Below are 17,638 nucleotides of genomic sequence, written 5' to 3'. Positions count from 1 at the left end.
CCCATGCTAGTGATCCAATAAGGAAGCCTGCAGGCAACCTGCCCCTCCAAGCAGACCGAAGTTCTAATCAGATTTTGTCTTAAGAGCTTCTCACTTAAATATGAGCAGCAACCAGGGCAACCAGGAAACATAGAAAAAAAATCTGATATGAAAGCCAAAATCCAAAATAAAGAAAAAAGATTAAGATGAAGAAACAGGGTAGGTAGAAAGGAAAAAAAAAATATATATATATATATATATTATATTTTCAGAGATAAGATACTGCATGCATGAAACAAGAACAGAATTCACTAAAAAAAACCAGATTCTTTTTTAAAATATCTCTTAAAAATTAAAAAAATACATTAATAGAAATTTAATAGCAGGACTGTAAGACAAGGTTTAGGAAAAGTTTCTCAGAAAATAGAGTAAAAGGCAGATGAAAAACAGGAAAGATAAGAAATTAAAAGACCAGTCTGGAAGGTCCAACTTCTAAAGAACAGAAGTTCTAAAAGAAAAGGAGAAAACAGAGAGGAGGAAATCAAAGAAATAAAACAAGGAAAGCACCCGAGGTGACAGATTAGACTAAAAGAGGCCCAATGTGTCTGGCAGAATAAAGACAGATATATCTCACAAGAAGAAACAATGGGACATCTTGATCAATGTTTCCAACCTGAAGTTCTGTGTCCGGTTAAGCTAGTAATCACACGTGAGTACATAAAAAGAGATTTTAAAAGATGCTGTCTCATGTTTTCATCTGGTAGCGTTTTATATTCCCAATGGTGATGTATGAAAGTTCTAATTATTCTTCATATTCTCAATAGTAGTTGACAGACTTAAATTTTTTGACAATACATTTAAAAAATAAATTACATTTGCCACCTAGCTATTATAGGTAGCAGAGAGCTGTTTTCACCAAAATGCAGAAATAAGAGGAAGACAGGAGATTTAGGAAAGAGAGGTTCTGTTACAAGAAAAAGCTGTAAGGAGTACCGTGGATGATGATGTTGATCCCTCAACAGCTTCCCAGCAAGTGAGCTGACAGACACTGTCATCTGTCTTGAGTGGGCTACAGGCGTACCCATGTACTAATCCTTTCAAACCTAGGGTGGCGTGTAGGAGCTGAAGCTGCTGGAGCCCCTGTGACACCTCTGGCCACCAGCGGCCTCAGCTAGCCACCACACTGTGCTATACCAACACTGGCAGCGTACACACAAGCCCTTAGGTGAGAAAGGTTGGGCAGCCAGCCAGAGGTCCTTCAGAGAGATTTATGTGCAAAGATAAACTGGCAAAATACGTAATACACTTGAAAATTTAAAAATAAATTTATGTAATTTATGATTGAATTCATCAGAGAAATAAAACTTTACAAAGGACAAAAAAGGAAAAGTTGTGAGCAGTATTTACATAACCATAAGATAATGATACTGCTGTACCAAAAACTGTAAGAACTATATTGGAGAAGCAGGAAATTGGAGGGAGGGTAACGAGAGAGCAGGAAGGAGGGAGATGAGAGCATGAGTAAACTGGGAGGTGAAGGATGACTAAATTCTCATCTTCCACTGTGGAAGTTAATAAAACATTGCTCAAAACTAAAAATAAATAAATAAATAATAAAAAAAAATAGTAGCACAAGCATGTTATTTGGGTAAATGAAGATAAATAATGAAAGAGACAGCTGAAAGAGTTGAACTAATATGTTCCTAGGGAAAAACATCTAGCAGTGTTGGGGAGGGAGGTGCTGGACAGCTCCGGGGCCTTCTGCACATCCCGTTCTGTGCCCTGTGTGGGGCACAGCTTCCATGGCTGAACACAGAGACTTGGACAGACAATGCCTTAAATAAAACACTAATGCCTAGTATTTTTGATGATTAAGCTATAACAAAACGATAGCATTCATGTTGTTATAGCTTGTGATGTGATCATTTCATAGTAACACTTCTGGCTTAAATAATAATGTTAATAACATAGTAAACATGTCACATTTTGGGTTAGAAGAGTGGATTAAGTGGTAGAGTGCCTGCCTAGCAAGTATTAAGGTCCTGAGTTCAAACCCCTGTACCACCACCAAAAAAAAGTCACAATTTACCTCTTTTTTTACTGTTTTAAATTAATTTGTTCTTTCTCCATTTTCGTTGGCTGTTGATCTTACTTTCTTTTCTTTTCTTTTGCTCTTACTTTCTATATAAAGATTTCTCCCAAGCTAGGGAACTACTACCTTACCATTGCGGACTTATTATATGTCTTGTATAAATGAGTTACATAGTTTATAATAATTCCTTTACCTTCAAACAGTATTCCTCCTATTTTAGTATCCACATACCACCTGTTAAAATGTCATAACTATTCTCATTAAGTCAAGAACAAACTAAATTCATAAAAAGGGTTTCAAACATAAGAGGAAAAAAAGCATAATAAATATTAGAATTTTATTTCAGATTCTGATAAATTCAAATTTATTTATTTCCCAACAATTATTACGGCTAAATATGTTTAAAACCTTTATGTTATATATAATATTAGATAAAAGTAAAATAATAAACTAAATTAAAAGTACAAGTGGTAGAGTCAGGGAGTATTCCTCCTTTAATTTCCTCAAGTTCCTATAACAGTGGTTTTTAATGAACCCTGAAAATATTTGATCTCCTTAGTAATCCCAAAATTCAGTGATATCCTCTAAAAGCATTTTTAAAAATTGTTCAGTTTCTTTATGTCATAGAGGGAAAATCTATTTTTGTTCCAACTTACAAATTTTATGAGCTTCATACTCTCTGTACGTAGAATTTTAATTTCCCAGATGACATGTGAGTGATGTGGAAAAACAGAGCCCTTGTCATTCCACTTTAGGTGTAATGTAGAGGTCGGGAAATCAGCAGATAAATTCAAGATCTCTGGAGTGTCTGGAATTAAGGCTTAAAACAAAAAGGAAACAAAAGAGAAAATTAGCCAAATAGTAATTTCTCATATTATACTGCCATTAATCAACTATTTTTACACTATTCTTCTGGGTAAAAATAAATAATCAAGAATAAAAACAAATTCAGAAAAAGAGAATATAAAAAATAAGTATTATAAATAAATAAGTATACATAAGTGTTTGTATAGGCAGCTCCCAATGATTAATTAAGCAAACAAGAAAAGGTGCTTGTTTCAAATCCATATACGTTCTCTCTCTCTTTCTCTTTCTCTCTTGCTCTCTCTCTCTCTCTCTCTCTCTCTCTGGTGGGGCTGGAGTTTGAACTCAGGGCTCCAATACTTGCAAAGCAGGCTCTCTATCACACCTCCAGTCCATTTTGCTCAGGTTATTTTGGAGATTGGGTCCGAAGAACTATTTGTCGGTGCTGGCCTAGGTCCACCAGCCTCCTGATCTCAACCTCTCAAGTAGCTAGAATTACAGGTGTGAGCTGCTGGTGCCAGGCTCACAATTCATTTTCTAATACAAATAGCAACAAGTGGTCCTGAAATATTCTAATGGCATCTGGTCTGGGGCCTATAAACAAGTAGGCAAAGAGCAAGCTTCCTTTGTATGGTAGTATGTCAGGCCTAAGAAAACGGCAGAATACAGAAAGCTGCTTTGGACAAGTTTCTGTGGATTTTCTTACTGCCTTCTCACTTGTCTCCCAGTGTCAGAGCCCCTCATACTAGCATATGCCACCTACTTAAGGAATTCTCTGCCCTATTCCCAGTTGTGGACATCATTAGTAGTAGCAACACTGCCCTACTGACCAAGGCATTGAGTTAGGAAGTCAGTGAGTTACTGTGAGGAAGTGCGGGACACAAGAAACACTTCAGAAAGGTTAGTGTAGCAGTGGTTTGCAACACAACCTGCAAGGGACTGACCAGGAGATAAGGTGATCAACTAGATAAGAGACCATGGAAAAGTCCTAGCTGGAGTAACAATGCTACGGATTATAAGACTAAACATGAGAAAGAAAGGACAGAAACCTGTTGGACATTTCAAAGAAATTATTGCATTGGAGAAATGAAGGATTCACTCTAGTGAGAAAGAGAAACAATCAAGATTTCTTAAGAGGGTTCCACCTCAAAAAGCTGCAAGAGAGGCAGGAGCATCAGGAATCACCACACAGAGATGCAGAAGCTGGCTGTGGGTGACTAGGTGTCAGGAAAGAAGAGACAAGGACTGGAGTGTTCTTCAGCTAGCTCAGCAAGGACAGCAAGGACTCCAGAGGAACTCACTGAGTGAAGCAGAAGAAATGAGAATAGACAGACAAAATAGACAGAGTTCATTTTACAGGCCGCTGAGACACAATTACACCTTAAAAGAACCAGACACACCAGAAAAATCCAGAGAGGGAATGATCTAGAAGGAGAAGGAAAATGGAGTAAAATCCAGGATCACTGAGCTAAAAAGAAACTGGTTGTCATCTGGGCCAAATAAAACACAGCTCACTGAGGAGCACCAGTGACAGACACTTACTGACATCTGTGACAGAAGTCTGGAAGGCCGTGGCCTTTAAAGCTGAATTCTAAGAAGGAAGTAAGACAAACCACACACAAGAATTTGGGAGTGTATGGGGGTGGAACCAGCACTGAAAAGAAGTTACAGAAAGAGTACCAAATTCTTGAAAAGCTTCATGTCTCCCTGCTAGCAAGGGGTGAGTAAGTTGCAGAAAATTCTGGAACCACAGAAAACAAGGTATGAGTGTGATCCATCCTATACAACCTAGGCTCTCTGGTATGAGGAGCAGAGACTTGAACTCCCTTGCATGAATCCTACTCAGATGACACACATGAAGACATGTGAGAAGAAATCCAGGGATGCAGCCTTTCTTTCCTAACTTCTAGTTATTCTATATATAGAGCCCATGGGCCAATTTAAAAAGTCATGGTAAGTGTGAAAGAAACTGCAGGAGTGTATGGGATAGGGCAGCTGAATGTGCCAAATATTACAAAAACAAGATCACTATAAATTAGCCAGTCCTGGAACCTGAAAATAAGTTTTAAAATTATTTGCTGGACAGTGTTCTACAGTGGACTTTTGCAGAATGTTTAGGGCTGTTCATAGACTAGAACATGTAGATCTAAAGCCTAAACTATATGACAAAGCCGACTGTTAGACAACTACTCAGGGACAGTGGAGGATGCTCAGTAGAAGTTTTCAGTGGAAGCTGCTTGTGAAAAAGGAGAAGTGTGGATGAACAGCACACAGTTGATTTGGTGCCAGGAGGGGAAAGTTCAGGAGCCAGTGTAGCCAGAAAAGAATGAGAGGCTACCAAAGGTATGGTTCTTCTTCAAATGATTCAATGTCATGATGAAGAACCTTCAGCATTATAAAACCCGGGAATATTTAACTGAGGCAACATTAACCCACTGAAATGCTTCCCTTCCTGCAAAGACCACATAATTTATACTTTGCATTTGAGTGGGGTATGAAACTCTTAAAAGCACAAGTTGTAGCCAACATTTCAAGCTAAAGATAAAAGCCATAATTACAAATGAAAACACTAAAACTACACTATTCCCTTCCTTTTCTTCATAGTAAGCACAGAAGTCTCCCATGAGCTGTCATCTGTTCTTCTTTTGAGCTAAAATAAGACATCTAAGGACAATTTTAACTTGCTTTCTAGAAACTCAGAACTTTTCAGATGGGATGGAATTTAATGGAAGTCTTGCTTATTTATTTTAGTGAATGCTAGGACAGCTTGCTCATAACCTACTTGCTCTTTCTTCCTTAGAAAATCAGGAGATTCATGTTATTTATTCTGCCTCCAGATTTTAACATTATTTTAAAAAACTGAGATGCTAAAAGTCTTAACAAGGACTTTGTGTGGTGTGTGTGTGTGTGTGTGTGTGTGTGTGTGTGTGAAAGAGAGAGAGAGAGAGAGAAAGATAGAAAGGATGAGAAAGAGAGACAGCCTTTCCCTTGGTAAGTACAAAATTGTATATGTATAAATCTTGTTTGCTTTGTAAGTATAAAAGATTTTTGAAACCATCTTCAGATCTGGAAAAACTTAATTTCTCATACTTTTATTTGGTAGGAAATTACCACTGAGCCCAGATCTAATGCACAGTGATACCCACTTCAGAGTGCAGTTTCTCTTCCATACAAGGCACTCAGATTTAATGATATACTGCAACACCCTGAATATTTGTGTCCCCCAAACTCATGTTGGAACTTAACCCCCTCGGTGATAATGAGGTGGGACCTGTGGAAGGTGATCCAGCAATGGGGAATCTACACTCACAAATAGGATCTGTGCCCTTATAAAAAGAGGCCTGAGGGAGTATGTAGAGTATGTTCCTTCTACCAGGTGAGGACACATAGAAGGTACCACCTATGAGGAACAGGTCCTCACCAGACAAGAAATCTGCTGGTGCCTTCATCTTAGACTTCCCATCTTCAAATCCACAAGATAAAAATTTCTGTTGTTTATACATTACCTAGCCTAAGGTACTTTGTTATAGCAGCCCAAATGGACCAAGACATGCATTGTTGATCTCTTCTAGCTTATAGTCACCCCCCTTTTCAATTTTTTTTATTCCAGTGCCATCATTCTAATCATCATTGAGCCCATTGTTATTAAAAATGCTACCAATACATTTATATTATATGTAAGAAATAATGAACCACTGACCAAATGAATCACCTAGTCTGTCTTGATTTGCTTTGCTAATTCTTTCTTTCTAACATTACTATCATCAAGTAACTTCCCAGGTGAGAACTTTGGATGCCCTACTCCCTACTTAAAATAATCAGATATACAAACTGGCTTTCTTACAGATTCCTGAGGATTTTAAAGATTTAGAATAAAATTTATTTACATTTCTCACACTTTACTACAAAATAATTCCAAATGGCGAAAGACCTAAACATGACAGCAAAAGATGTTCATTAAAACACTGTTATGATACTAACAAACTAGAAATAAAAATATATTAGTAGAGCTCAAGTGATTATGATACCTCCATGTGATCAAATACTGTGCAGGAATTAGGAATAATATGGGTTTATAAGTGATAATAACTTGAAAACCCATCTATAACATGCTTTCTATTAAGCTGACTATAAAACAGTATGAACTTCACACACAGAAAATTTAAGTGTTAACAATATTTCTGTGAGTGCTGGGGTCATGGCTGATATATATAAAATACTTTCACAAGGAAGTGAAAGAAAGTAACAACAAGAATAGAAAGAAAATAATTAACATGGCTCACCTCTACTACCCTGAGACAATGCTTCAGCCAGAAAATAGGAAAGAATATGTTGCTGGACAGCATACTTATTATCATTCTTAAAAAAAATCTCTGCTGTCTGACACAGATCATTGCAAACACACATCTGTCCAGAAAATTGAATAAATTACCAAACTAATTGTATTTCCTCTCTCTTGCTTCGAAGTCAGTCACCTTATAAAATTATCACAACATCACTTTGATGCTGTCCCATGCAGTGGTAAGGAACTAATAAACCTACTTGCCATCCCTGACAGACAAGACTCAGGTTTTTAAAGGTTTGTTGCATAGTAAAATTTCCATCTCTGACAGCCCAAGTTTACTTTGTGTATCCAACCTATTTGTAGCCTAGGTCCTAGACATTCACTGAGTAAGCCTGTGACAAATACCTGCTATCCACAAAACACTGTGCTGGGTCTCAGTGCAGAAGTGAAAGTCTCTACTTCAGGTAAGCCATTTCCTTGAGGAGGAGACATATTGCAAATACCTAACTATACAATGGGCTATTAATTCAACTAGGAGAAATGCCACAGAGAAGCACAGTTTGCCCAAGGATATGTGAAGAAATGAATGGGGTCTCTTCTAGGGTAGTCAAAGACAGATAGTAAGAGTGTGCTTGTTAAACAGATTAGCACCATTTAAAAAAAAAAAAGCCAAGAACTTTGCACTGGAACAATAGAAAAGATGCCCTGAGGGCATCACAGAAATTGGTTAGACCCCATGCTCTACAGACTCTGGGGTATAAAATGGTAAGCTCATTTGAAAGACTTTCTCTGAGAAGGGAGAGCCTCCAGGATATCCTGCTCATACAGAGCCCTCTGTTTTCCAGAGTTCGGCTGCTCAAGCACTGAGAAGCCATTGCAGCTGTGGGCCAAGAGGGCCTAGATACTGCTCAAACTGGTGGCAGACCTTCGTGTAGTCCACATGATGAATGTAAGACTTGTGAAGTCGTGGGGGCTTCCACTGAGATTTCAAAGGAAGACTTATGAGGCTAAGCACTTGTGGCAGGGTCAGGTTCCTGGCAGGCAAGTTCTGAGAGTTATGTGTGGAGCTCTGAAGGTAAAGCCTTAGCTGGAATGGAGACCTCAGGATGTTAGGGAACATAGAACACATGCCAAGGAAAGCTGCAATCAATGAGTGGAGCCAGTTCAAGAGAGAGGCCATGTGGGCTCCAAAGAGCAAGGCCACAGGGGCAGGCTGTCCAAGTCCTTTGGAGCTCAGACCATGATACCACACATCTCTGATAACAAGGAACTATAGGATTTAACATTCACCCTGCTGGGTTTTTATCTTGCTTTCATTTCATTCCTCCTTTCTATGTCCCCATTCCTCCCTGTAGGAATGGGAGTATTTACTCTGTGCCACTGCATCTTGGAATCTTACAGGGCTCACTTAGAACTAAGAGTATGCCTTGAGTCCAGAAGAGACTTTGAATTTGGACTTCTGAAAGTTGGAACTTTTAAGAGTATGTTAGACTCATGGAAATGAACTGAATGCATTTTGCATTATGAGATGGACATGAGCCCTTTGGACCAGAATGTTATGGTCTGGATATGAAGTGCCCTACCCCAAAGGGCTCATGTATCGAGGGCTTGGTCCCATGCTGGTGGCATTATTTTGAGAGATTCTGGGAAGTTTAAGAGGTAGAACCAAGTTGAATAAAGTAGGTCACTGGGGACAGGTCCTTGGGTATCTAGTCACTGGCCCCTTCCTGTTTTGCTCTATGTTTCTTGTCTGCCATGAAGTAACAAGCCCTCCTCTGCCACAATGTTCTGCCCAAGTGCCTGGGACCAAGTGACCATGGATTAAACCCTCTGAAACTGTGAGTCAAAATAATTCTTTCCTCCTTTAAGTTGTTCTTTTGGGTATTTTGGCACAGTTATGCAAAAGAAACTAATACACACCATATACTGACAATGACACTGTCCTGTTTTAAAATCATTTTTCAGCTGGTATGGTGGAGAATACCTATAATCATAGAGTTGGGTAGCTAAAGCAGGAAGACTGTATAATTCAAGGCTAGTGTGGGCTACATAGTGAGACTGTTTTAGAAAACTTAATAATAATAATAATAAATTTTCAAATACTCACAGACATTTTTTTCAGTTAGTATGAATTTACTTGAAGAACTTTCAAAATCATGTAGAGACCTTATTGTCATTTCATGATCACCAGGTGAAAGAGCTGGGATTTTAATATTTGTTTTCTCTAATCGGTGACATGAATGGGTCCTACAATGAAAGAAACAGAATTTTAATTAGCAGATAAAAATAGTTCCATTTTCATAGAAACTCGATTAACACAAAACACACTGGAAAATACCTTATGCTCTTTTGTATGCAAAAACAAACTGACTTGTACTGCATTTTAAGACTAAAAAAAGGAAAGATTAATGGTATTTTATCAGTTTGATGGTAGAAAAATAACTAGACTGTGCCATAACGTATGAGTTAGCAGAGACGATTCATCCAAGAAAGCTGGGGCTTCAGCATACCATTCAAATCCTGTATCAACCTTCCCTATGAGCCTCACCTCTATCCCCCTTCAGCACCCAGCACCTGCAGGCCACCACACAATGCCTATACTAAGATGGAGCTCAATGGACACCCAGGAAAGAAGTAAAGTTGGCCATTTGTGGCCCTTTTACACATGCCCTCAACTTGACCCCTGCTCTGCCTTGGCCCAAAGTTTATTTTAATAAAACTTCCTCATCATTTTGCTTTCAAAAATGCTACTAGTCCCCATCTAATTATCTTGCTGACAAATGATACTCTCCTCTCTGGTTCCACACAGAGAGAAAGTTACTATTTGTTTACTATGAACTCCAGGGAAGCCAGAACTAACTTTCTGTCAGGATGGCCTACAGCCAGCATTCATGCTATTGACCAAAATTTTCACGATCTTCCTCTGCACACTTGTACATCTGTCCTCCTCTGCACGCTTGTACATCTGTCCTCCTCTGCACCCTTGTACATCTGTCCTCCTCTGCACTCTTGTACGCCTGTCCTCCTCTGCACGCTTGTGCGTCTGTCCTCCTCTGGCCTGAGAACTCTGAGTGAAAGCCGCATGTATTAGTTCAGGAAGGAAGCTGTAGGAGCCAGTACAAGCTGTGTCCACTCTCATTCTCCTTCCACCAAGCTCCTAACACCTGGGCACTTGGGAAAAAACAGGGTAGAGATTCTAAGCTGACACCAGAACACAAGGGAGAAATAACCTTTTATTTTCACAGGCAAGACATAAGGAATTAGTATTTGGGGGCTGTGTCAGCAGTATAACCTGGTTTGTCCTGACTGATAAATTACCTCAATGCTTAGAACAGTGCTGAAAAAACATACACTGAATGGGGAAAATATGGTTGTATTTAAATACACATTATGTCAGTTTACATTAGGACCACTCAGAGCAAACAGACTGGGGAAAGCTCACTGAGATTGCCTCTGGCACTGCTGAGAAACTCATCCTGCTGGGGTTAGGGAAAGCAATACAAATTGTTCAGGTGAGCAGGTGGCCCACAGCTCTCCACTGTGAGCAGAATAGTTTCTAGCCTACCCTAAGATTACTTGAGAGTGTAAAGGGGATATGGCAGAGCCTGCCACCTGCCTCTCAATGTCCATGTCTCTCTTCCTTAATAACATGGATGCACTGTTTGCCGGGTATGTTGCCAGCCACCTAGAAGAATTTACTTCTTATAGACCCAGGTTTAGCCTCCTGACTATGTTCTAGTCAAAGGTGTTTGGTAGGACTTCTTACAAATCTACTTAAAGAAAATCGCCCTTCTGAAACTATCTACTGACGGTTGTTCCTTGAACTATGAGATCCCAAGCTAAAGATGGCAAAGCTTGATGAGAGGGACTGGGTCTCTGGCCATCAACAACCATGCTAATCCTGAACTGCCCAACTCCAAGACTTTCCCAAGGAAGCAAATGTCTGTGTGCTGCGCCACTGTTACCAACATTTTCTACCAGACACAACCAGATTCAACCCAATATAGGTAGACTCTGGTTCAGGGTAGACCAGTAAAACTTTCCATTGAGATCAGCATACTGCAGGTGTGCTCCATATTCCCCTACTTGTGTCACAAAAGAATCAAACCTTTGGCGAGGAAAAGGGTTTGTTTCTACATTGATTGATGTAATATTTAGAATTTTTAATGAACAGAATTAAGGATTAAAATGTAAAAAATCTCAGAATGAAACTGGAATAATCTAAAATGAAAAACAAAGAACCTTTAGGTTGTATCTGTAAAGTAATCAAAGGCTTTCCGTTACCTGTCTTTAATGCAAACTTCATTAACAGTAGCATGGCCTGCTCCAGGGGGTGCTTTCCAAGAACAGTCCCACACTTGTAAATTGTTCGTTGTACATTTCAAATCACGAAGTATCCCTGGGGAAGAAGAAATAACTGCACACGTACATATAACACAGAACACTGTTAATAACCTGGATGCACGATGAAGAACAACAGTCAAACCATTTTCAATGGTGGACATGGGTCTGCAAAAGCATGTGTTCTCTGTAAAAAGAAAGATCCTGCAGGCACAGACTGAGAGGGCACTGGCTTCATGTTGCTTTTTGAAGCTTTGTTTTTAAAAAAAAAAAAAAAAAGCTAAAGGGTAAAAAGATGAAAGTGCACCAACACTAGAGCACTTTGGGGTTAGAATGCTAGGAAAGATTTCACTCCAGGCAACTATAAGAAAATGAAGAAGTGACTGACTATAGATTCAATGACGACACCAAGAAAGGGGCTGTGGGAATTCTAGTACCCCTTAAATCTACAAACACAACTTGTAAACATGCCTAGCCATCAGTGCTCCAACACTTACTTTCAGACTGTCACCCTCTATGGCCCCATAATCAGTCTTTAGACTGTTATGAGGTATGTTACACTTAAACAGTTATGAGTTCACCTTTGTAGAAAAAATATTTTTCTGTGCTGGCTTACACAACTGAAAAGTAACAACTCAGATTACAATCCTATTAATACATATTTACATCTATACAATAACATTACATCTTGGAATACATGGGCACTATGCAATTTAAAAAGTTACCCTGAAAAGAAAATGAAAAGAAAGGAGGAAGGTATAAGAGAGAGGGAAAGAGAAAGGAAGGAAGGAAAGAAGGGAAGGTGGGAAGGAGAGGAAAGCCAGTGTAAAAAAGGTATCTACCTCAGACTACAAATGTTTATGAAAAGTTTTTCTTGTGCCTGCCTAGCAAGCATGAAGCCCTAAGTTCAAACCCCAGTACCACCAAAAAAAAAAAAAAAAAGTGTTTTCTTCTTTTTGTATATAGTGGGCATGATATTCACTGTAGTAATAAATTATAAAGCTATTTATATAAGACAAAAATCAGAGATATATTAGAAGTGCTCACATTAAAAATCAGTAATAATCATAATAATAAAGTTATTTAATTAATAACTGGGGTAAAGAGATCTGTTTAATTATGGAAATGATATAAAAATGAAGCCACAGGATAGCAGGATGATAATATTCTTCATGGAAATAAGCTAGATAATACCTATCTAATGTATTTAAATAAAGTAATATTTATATAACATTCTAAAAAGATAAAATTAGAGACAGAAAACAGAACAATGTTGGCTGGGATGAAGCTGGAAAGGGCAGAAAACAGAGGAGCATGGAGAATTTTTGCATGCTGGGTCCATGCCCTATCTTGATGGGGGTGGTTAATGACTACATGCATTGTCAAAACTCACAGATCTGTATCTTAAAAGAATATTGTATATAAATCATACTCTATTCTTTTTAAGTGATAAAAGGATATTTTGATCTACCTTTAAGGACCTTTTAAAAAGAAACTAAAAGTACATAAAAGATTACAGAGAAATGGATTTTAACCAGTAAAAACCTGAAGAGGTCAACAAAGAAACAAGATTGCTTTATAGACAAAATGAAAATAAAACTGAGGCTTGCTCATTCTCTGTAAGTCTGATGTACTTACCCCTTTTCTGGCTATTTACTTGAATCATCAGAAACAGAAGAATAAATGTTGATAAGAGCCACTGGAAATTTGAAGTTGACCTCATTCTTTTGTTGCCTACCATCCAGGATGGTTGTCTCCAGCACAAGTGAATATCCATCGTCTATCAGTGCAGTCAGTCCTGGGTTGGGGAGGAGTTCAAATAGTGTTCAAATTTATCTGAAGGTACACCTTACAGTGCATACCCAACATTTCAAGGGCACTGACAAGGTGCTGAAGCATGTTGCACATTCCTAACTGACTATCCCAGACTAACTCAGATGTCCTGGCTTTAGGCAACATAACTGGACACAGATGCTGCTTCAGGTGTTTGGCACAGGCTCAATGGACAAACAATGGGTTCCTAGTTCAAGATTATAACTGAGCACGTTTACCAACTCTCCACCCCAGTATACTAGAGAAAAACAGCTCATAAAGTTGAAGTTTTGACAATTTTAAATGATACATGCATTGGTATTTCTAATCTTAACCTTAATTAGTACGTATCAGCACAGACTGGGTTTGAATCCCAGATATGCCACTTCCTGCAGGACCCAAGATACATTCTAAGCTACTTATCACATGGCCCTATCCTCTTTGTGCCTCAGTTTCCTCATCCAAAAGTCAGAGTGGCAACCATATTTTCCTCATAAGCTCGTAAGGGAATCAAGTGATTAAACATGTGTAAAGTACCTGAAATAGTTCCAAGTATGTGGTCAGATATATATGTTATTTAGTGTATTATGGGAGGTATCAAGAGAAGAGATGAAAGGAAATGCAAATCAAAACCACACTAAGATTCCACCTCACCCCTGTTAGACTAGCCATCATCTAAAACAACACCAACAACGGGTGTTGGCGAGGATATGGGGAAAAAGGAACCCTCGTACACTGCTGGTGGGAATGCAAGCTAGTGCAACCACTCTGGAAAAAAATTTGGAGGCTTCTTAAAAATCTAAACATAGATATGCCATATGATCCAGCAAACCCACTCCTGGGGATATATCCAAAGGCATGCAACACAGGTTACTCCAGAGGCATGTGCACACCCATGTTTATTGCAGCACTACTCACAATAGCCAAGTTATGGAAACAACCAAGATGCCCTACTACTGATGAATAGATTAAGAAAATGTGGTATTTATACACAATGGAATTTTACTCAGCCATGAAGAAGAATGAAATCTTATCATTTGCAAGTAAATGGATGGAACTGGAGAACATCATCCTAAGCAAGGTTAGTCAGGCTCAGAAGACCAAAAATCATATGTTCTCCCTCATAGGTGGACTTTAGATCTAGGGCAAATACAGCAATGTGGTTGGACTTGGGTCACATGCTAAGGGGAGAGCACATACAGGAGGTATGGGGATAGGTAGGAAACCCAAAACATGAAAGCATTTGCTATCCCCACTGCAGAGGAACTGATACAGAAACCTTGAAGTGACAGAGGTCAACATGAGAAGGGGATCAGGAAACAGTGTAAAGATCAGTTAGAGATGAATCAACTTGGGTTGTAACACATTTGTACATGGAAGCAATGCTAGGAATCTGTCTGTATAGCTGTCCTTAACTCAACTGGCAAAAATGCTTTGTCTTCCTTATTATGCTTATGTCTTTTCTTCAACAAAATTAGAGATAAGGGCAGAACAGGACCTGCCTGGAAGCGAGGGGGGTGGAGGGGAAAAGGGTAGGGGTGGGGCGCAGGGGGGAGAAATGACCCAAACAATGTATGCACATGTGAATAATGAATTTAAAAAAAAAGAGAAGAGAAGGATGAAGTAAGGATGACTACTAGATTTGGTGGCTAAACAATAATGGACAGATGGATGAATGGATGGTGCCATTAAACCTTCACTGGGTGAAATACAAGGCTGATGCAAAGGATTCAAAGTTCTGTTTCCAGAAATCACCACTGATATGCTGCTGTCACGCCCCACTAGAGCTGGAGGCATCTTCCTTACAAAATTTAAACTGTCTAAGGAAAACAAGGGCAGCTAACACAGACATGGTTGAGTCCCACCTTGAACATTTAGGGATTCCATAGAGTAAGTGCTATCTACCCTTCCTGGAGTAAAATCTGACAGCCAACAATTCTTCCAGTACACTGAAACCTCTTAATAGTGTGCAATTTTTATGTTTACATAGAAAACCAGGGATCACCAAGCATATAAGCAAAGCCTAAAATATTAAAGAGAAACTCAGGATAAGTGGGATAGCCAAAAGGAAAATAAAAATCACTCCCCAAGGCAACAGATAATGTGGAAAAACTCAAAAAAAGGAAAACAAAAACCCAAATCCTCTAGATAGTATCCTCAGAGCAAACATCACATAGTCATAAAAACAAGAAGAGTATGCAATAAAAATGAATAGTAAGAAATAAAAATAGCTCTTAGCAGCTAAATACGTTGGCTGATATTAAGATTTAAAAATACTGAACAATCTTGTAGAAAAAAACAAAGGACAAAAATAGAAAATGTGAGAAGACAGATGAGAAACAGACTTCATAAAAGAAAAGGATCCAACATCTCAATAACTGGAGTCCCGTGAGAGAATTTTAAAAATATACTACATAGTGAAAGCAAATGGAATTCTTTCTCTTGGTTATTGTTAATTACTGTCAAAACTCCAGAAAATGAATCTCAAATAGCTTAAATAAGTATTACCAAAACACAAACAAGGCATAAGCACACATTTTTAAAGTGTTCAGTTATGTTCTGGGTGAATGGATAACTTTCTAGTCAATTCCAGTGTCACCAAGCTTACTTAATTAGAATTAAAATGTATTCATGGAATGACTTACCAAAGTCATAGAGTTACAAAGCTGCACAGGAATAAAGGAGAACAAACATGACCCCCAAGCACAAACCCTGACCGAAATAATTACAAACTGTACGTACTGACTGGCTAGACATTATCAAAATGGAACAATCCTTACAAGTTTTCAGTTGTTCTAGAAAGATTACTGAAATGCCAGAAAAAGTGGCAATGAGGGTGAAGGAAGCAGCGGAGGAAGAGTCAGATGTTGCCGGACTGCAACTCTATCTTGCTCCAATGCTCACTAGCAGGATGACTGAGGGTAAGTCACTTCATCCCCCTCAGCTTCAGCCTCCACCACTGCAGCAGACTCAAGCTCTACGTGGGCTCCTATAGAAGACTTCCAAAGTCGAGCTGTAATGCTCCACCTGTGTTGGCAGGGAACAAGCATGCAGACAGTAGCTAGCTCCCACAAACCTAGTCTAGCAACAGACACCTACCACAGACTCAGGGAGTCAATGAGCATCAGAAGGGGGTGCTCAGGAATAGTAGGATCAGCAGCAGTGTTACCAAAGCCTGCTCGATGTAAAATGGCAGGAGAATAAAGAGGACTTTCTTTTGTCATAACACTTCCTTAGAAAATTTTAAGCAAGTCATTTGGGCAATATAGTGTTATGCTTAAAATACATCCGACTTCCCTTCCAGTCAAACTTTCAAACAGACCTACCTGAGGGTCAGGATGATAGATACATGAACAGAACCTCTGAGTGTATTTTCAGGGGGGAAAAGGAAAGGATGCTTATAAAACTTTTCTCTACTCACTTCTCATAGAAACTGTTCGAATTTACTTTGTGCTCCTCCTCCTCTTCCCCCCATCCACCCTGCCGAACACATACACAATGTGTTATTCTTTAGAGAACGTATCTCCTCAGGAGCAGACTTTCAACTCTGGGATACCTAGATCTTGATTTAAATCAAGAGAGGCAAAAGAGTATATACAGGCAGGTGCACACTTTATACTTGTTGGTGTACAGATGGCTGCTGCCGGCACTTTTTGCTAAATTCTCTAATTTTTCAAGATAGGGTAGAAATCTGGGGTGTCTTACACAATACTCAAATTTGCAAAGGTAAGGAACTTATTCATATTTGTAAGCATTCTTAAAGGCCCAACAAAATACAGCTTGGGTATACCTTGCCTAAGGGACACCAGATTGTTTCCTAAATATAATATGATTATTTTATAGGATTCAAAACTGTCAATAAACCCTTCTGTTTCAGTAAAGCGATCATACAGAATCAATCCATAAGACTGCTAGCTGGAAAGAAGAATATCTATTTTTGTTTCTTTACATACAGGCTGGTCTCAACTTCAGGCATCATAAACCTGGGCAGAGCCTAACCTGCCCCCGAAGGCAGAGCTGCCCTGTCAACAACATGACCCTGAGCCCCGAGTCTCCTGTAAAAACGAGCATTCATGTGTGTACTGGGCTTTGCTTTTCCTCAGCCTTGAGAAGTCTGGCTCCAGTATAAATGAGGTTTTGGACCTTTCTGCTGAGGCTGATTAGAAAAATGAGCTGAGAAAAGTAAAGCTAAAGCCAGAAACTATATCCCAATGTATTTTTAGTCCATTTTTCTTTCAACTTTTTTGGTGGAGCAGTTGGAAGAGGGAGGAAATGTGACAGGAGTGTGTCCTTACATCCTGCTATCACAAACTTGTTTCAAGGGC

General features: G+C 39.0%; 1 protein-coding gene across 3 annotated transcripts in view; it reads right to left on the bottom strand.

The window, feature by feature from the left end:
• The window catches only part of Lifr (LIF receptor subunit alpha), a 105,993-nt gene that overhangs the window by 32,499 nt on the left and 55,856 nt on the right, over positions 1-17,638 (bottom strand). For 2 of the 3 annotated variants that reach the window (XM_074077573.1, XM_074077574.1), the window contains exons 2-5: positions 13,140-13,299; positions 11,445-11,577; positions 9,268-9,407; positions 2,728-2,891 (exon numbers count right to left, since the gene is read on the bottom strand). In XM_074077573.1, coding sequence (XP_073933674.1) covers positions 2,728-2,891; positions 9,268-9,407; positions 11,445-11,577; positions 13,140-13,278 — 576 coding nt within the window. In that variant the 5' untranslated portion in view covers positions 13,279-13,299. The remainder of the gene's footprint in view (positions 1-2,727; positions 2,892-9,267; positions 9,408-11,444; positions 11,578-13,139; positions 13,300-17,638) is intronic. The other variant, XM_074077575.1, reaches the window with a different exon arrangement.

The sequence above is a fragment of the Castor canadensis genome, chromosome 6 (genome assembly GCF_047511655.1).
Source record: "Castor canadensis chromosome 6, mCasCan1.hap1v2, whole genome shotgun sequence".
Classification (NCBI taxonomy): domain Eukaryota; kingdom Metazoa; phylum Chordata; class Mammalia; order Rodentia; family Castoridae; genus Castor; species Castor canadensis.
Note: the sequence above shows the minus strand (reverse complement) of the source record. Positions and strands in the feature narration are given on the sequence as shown.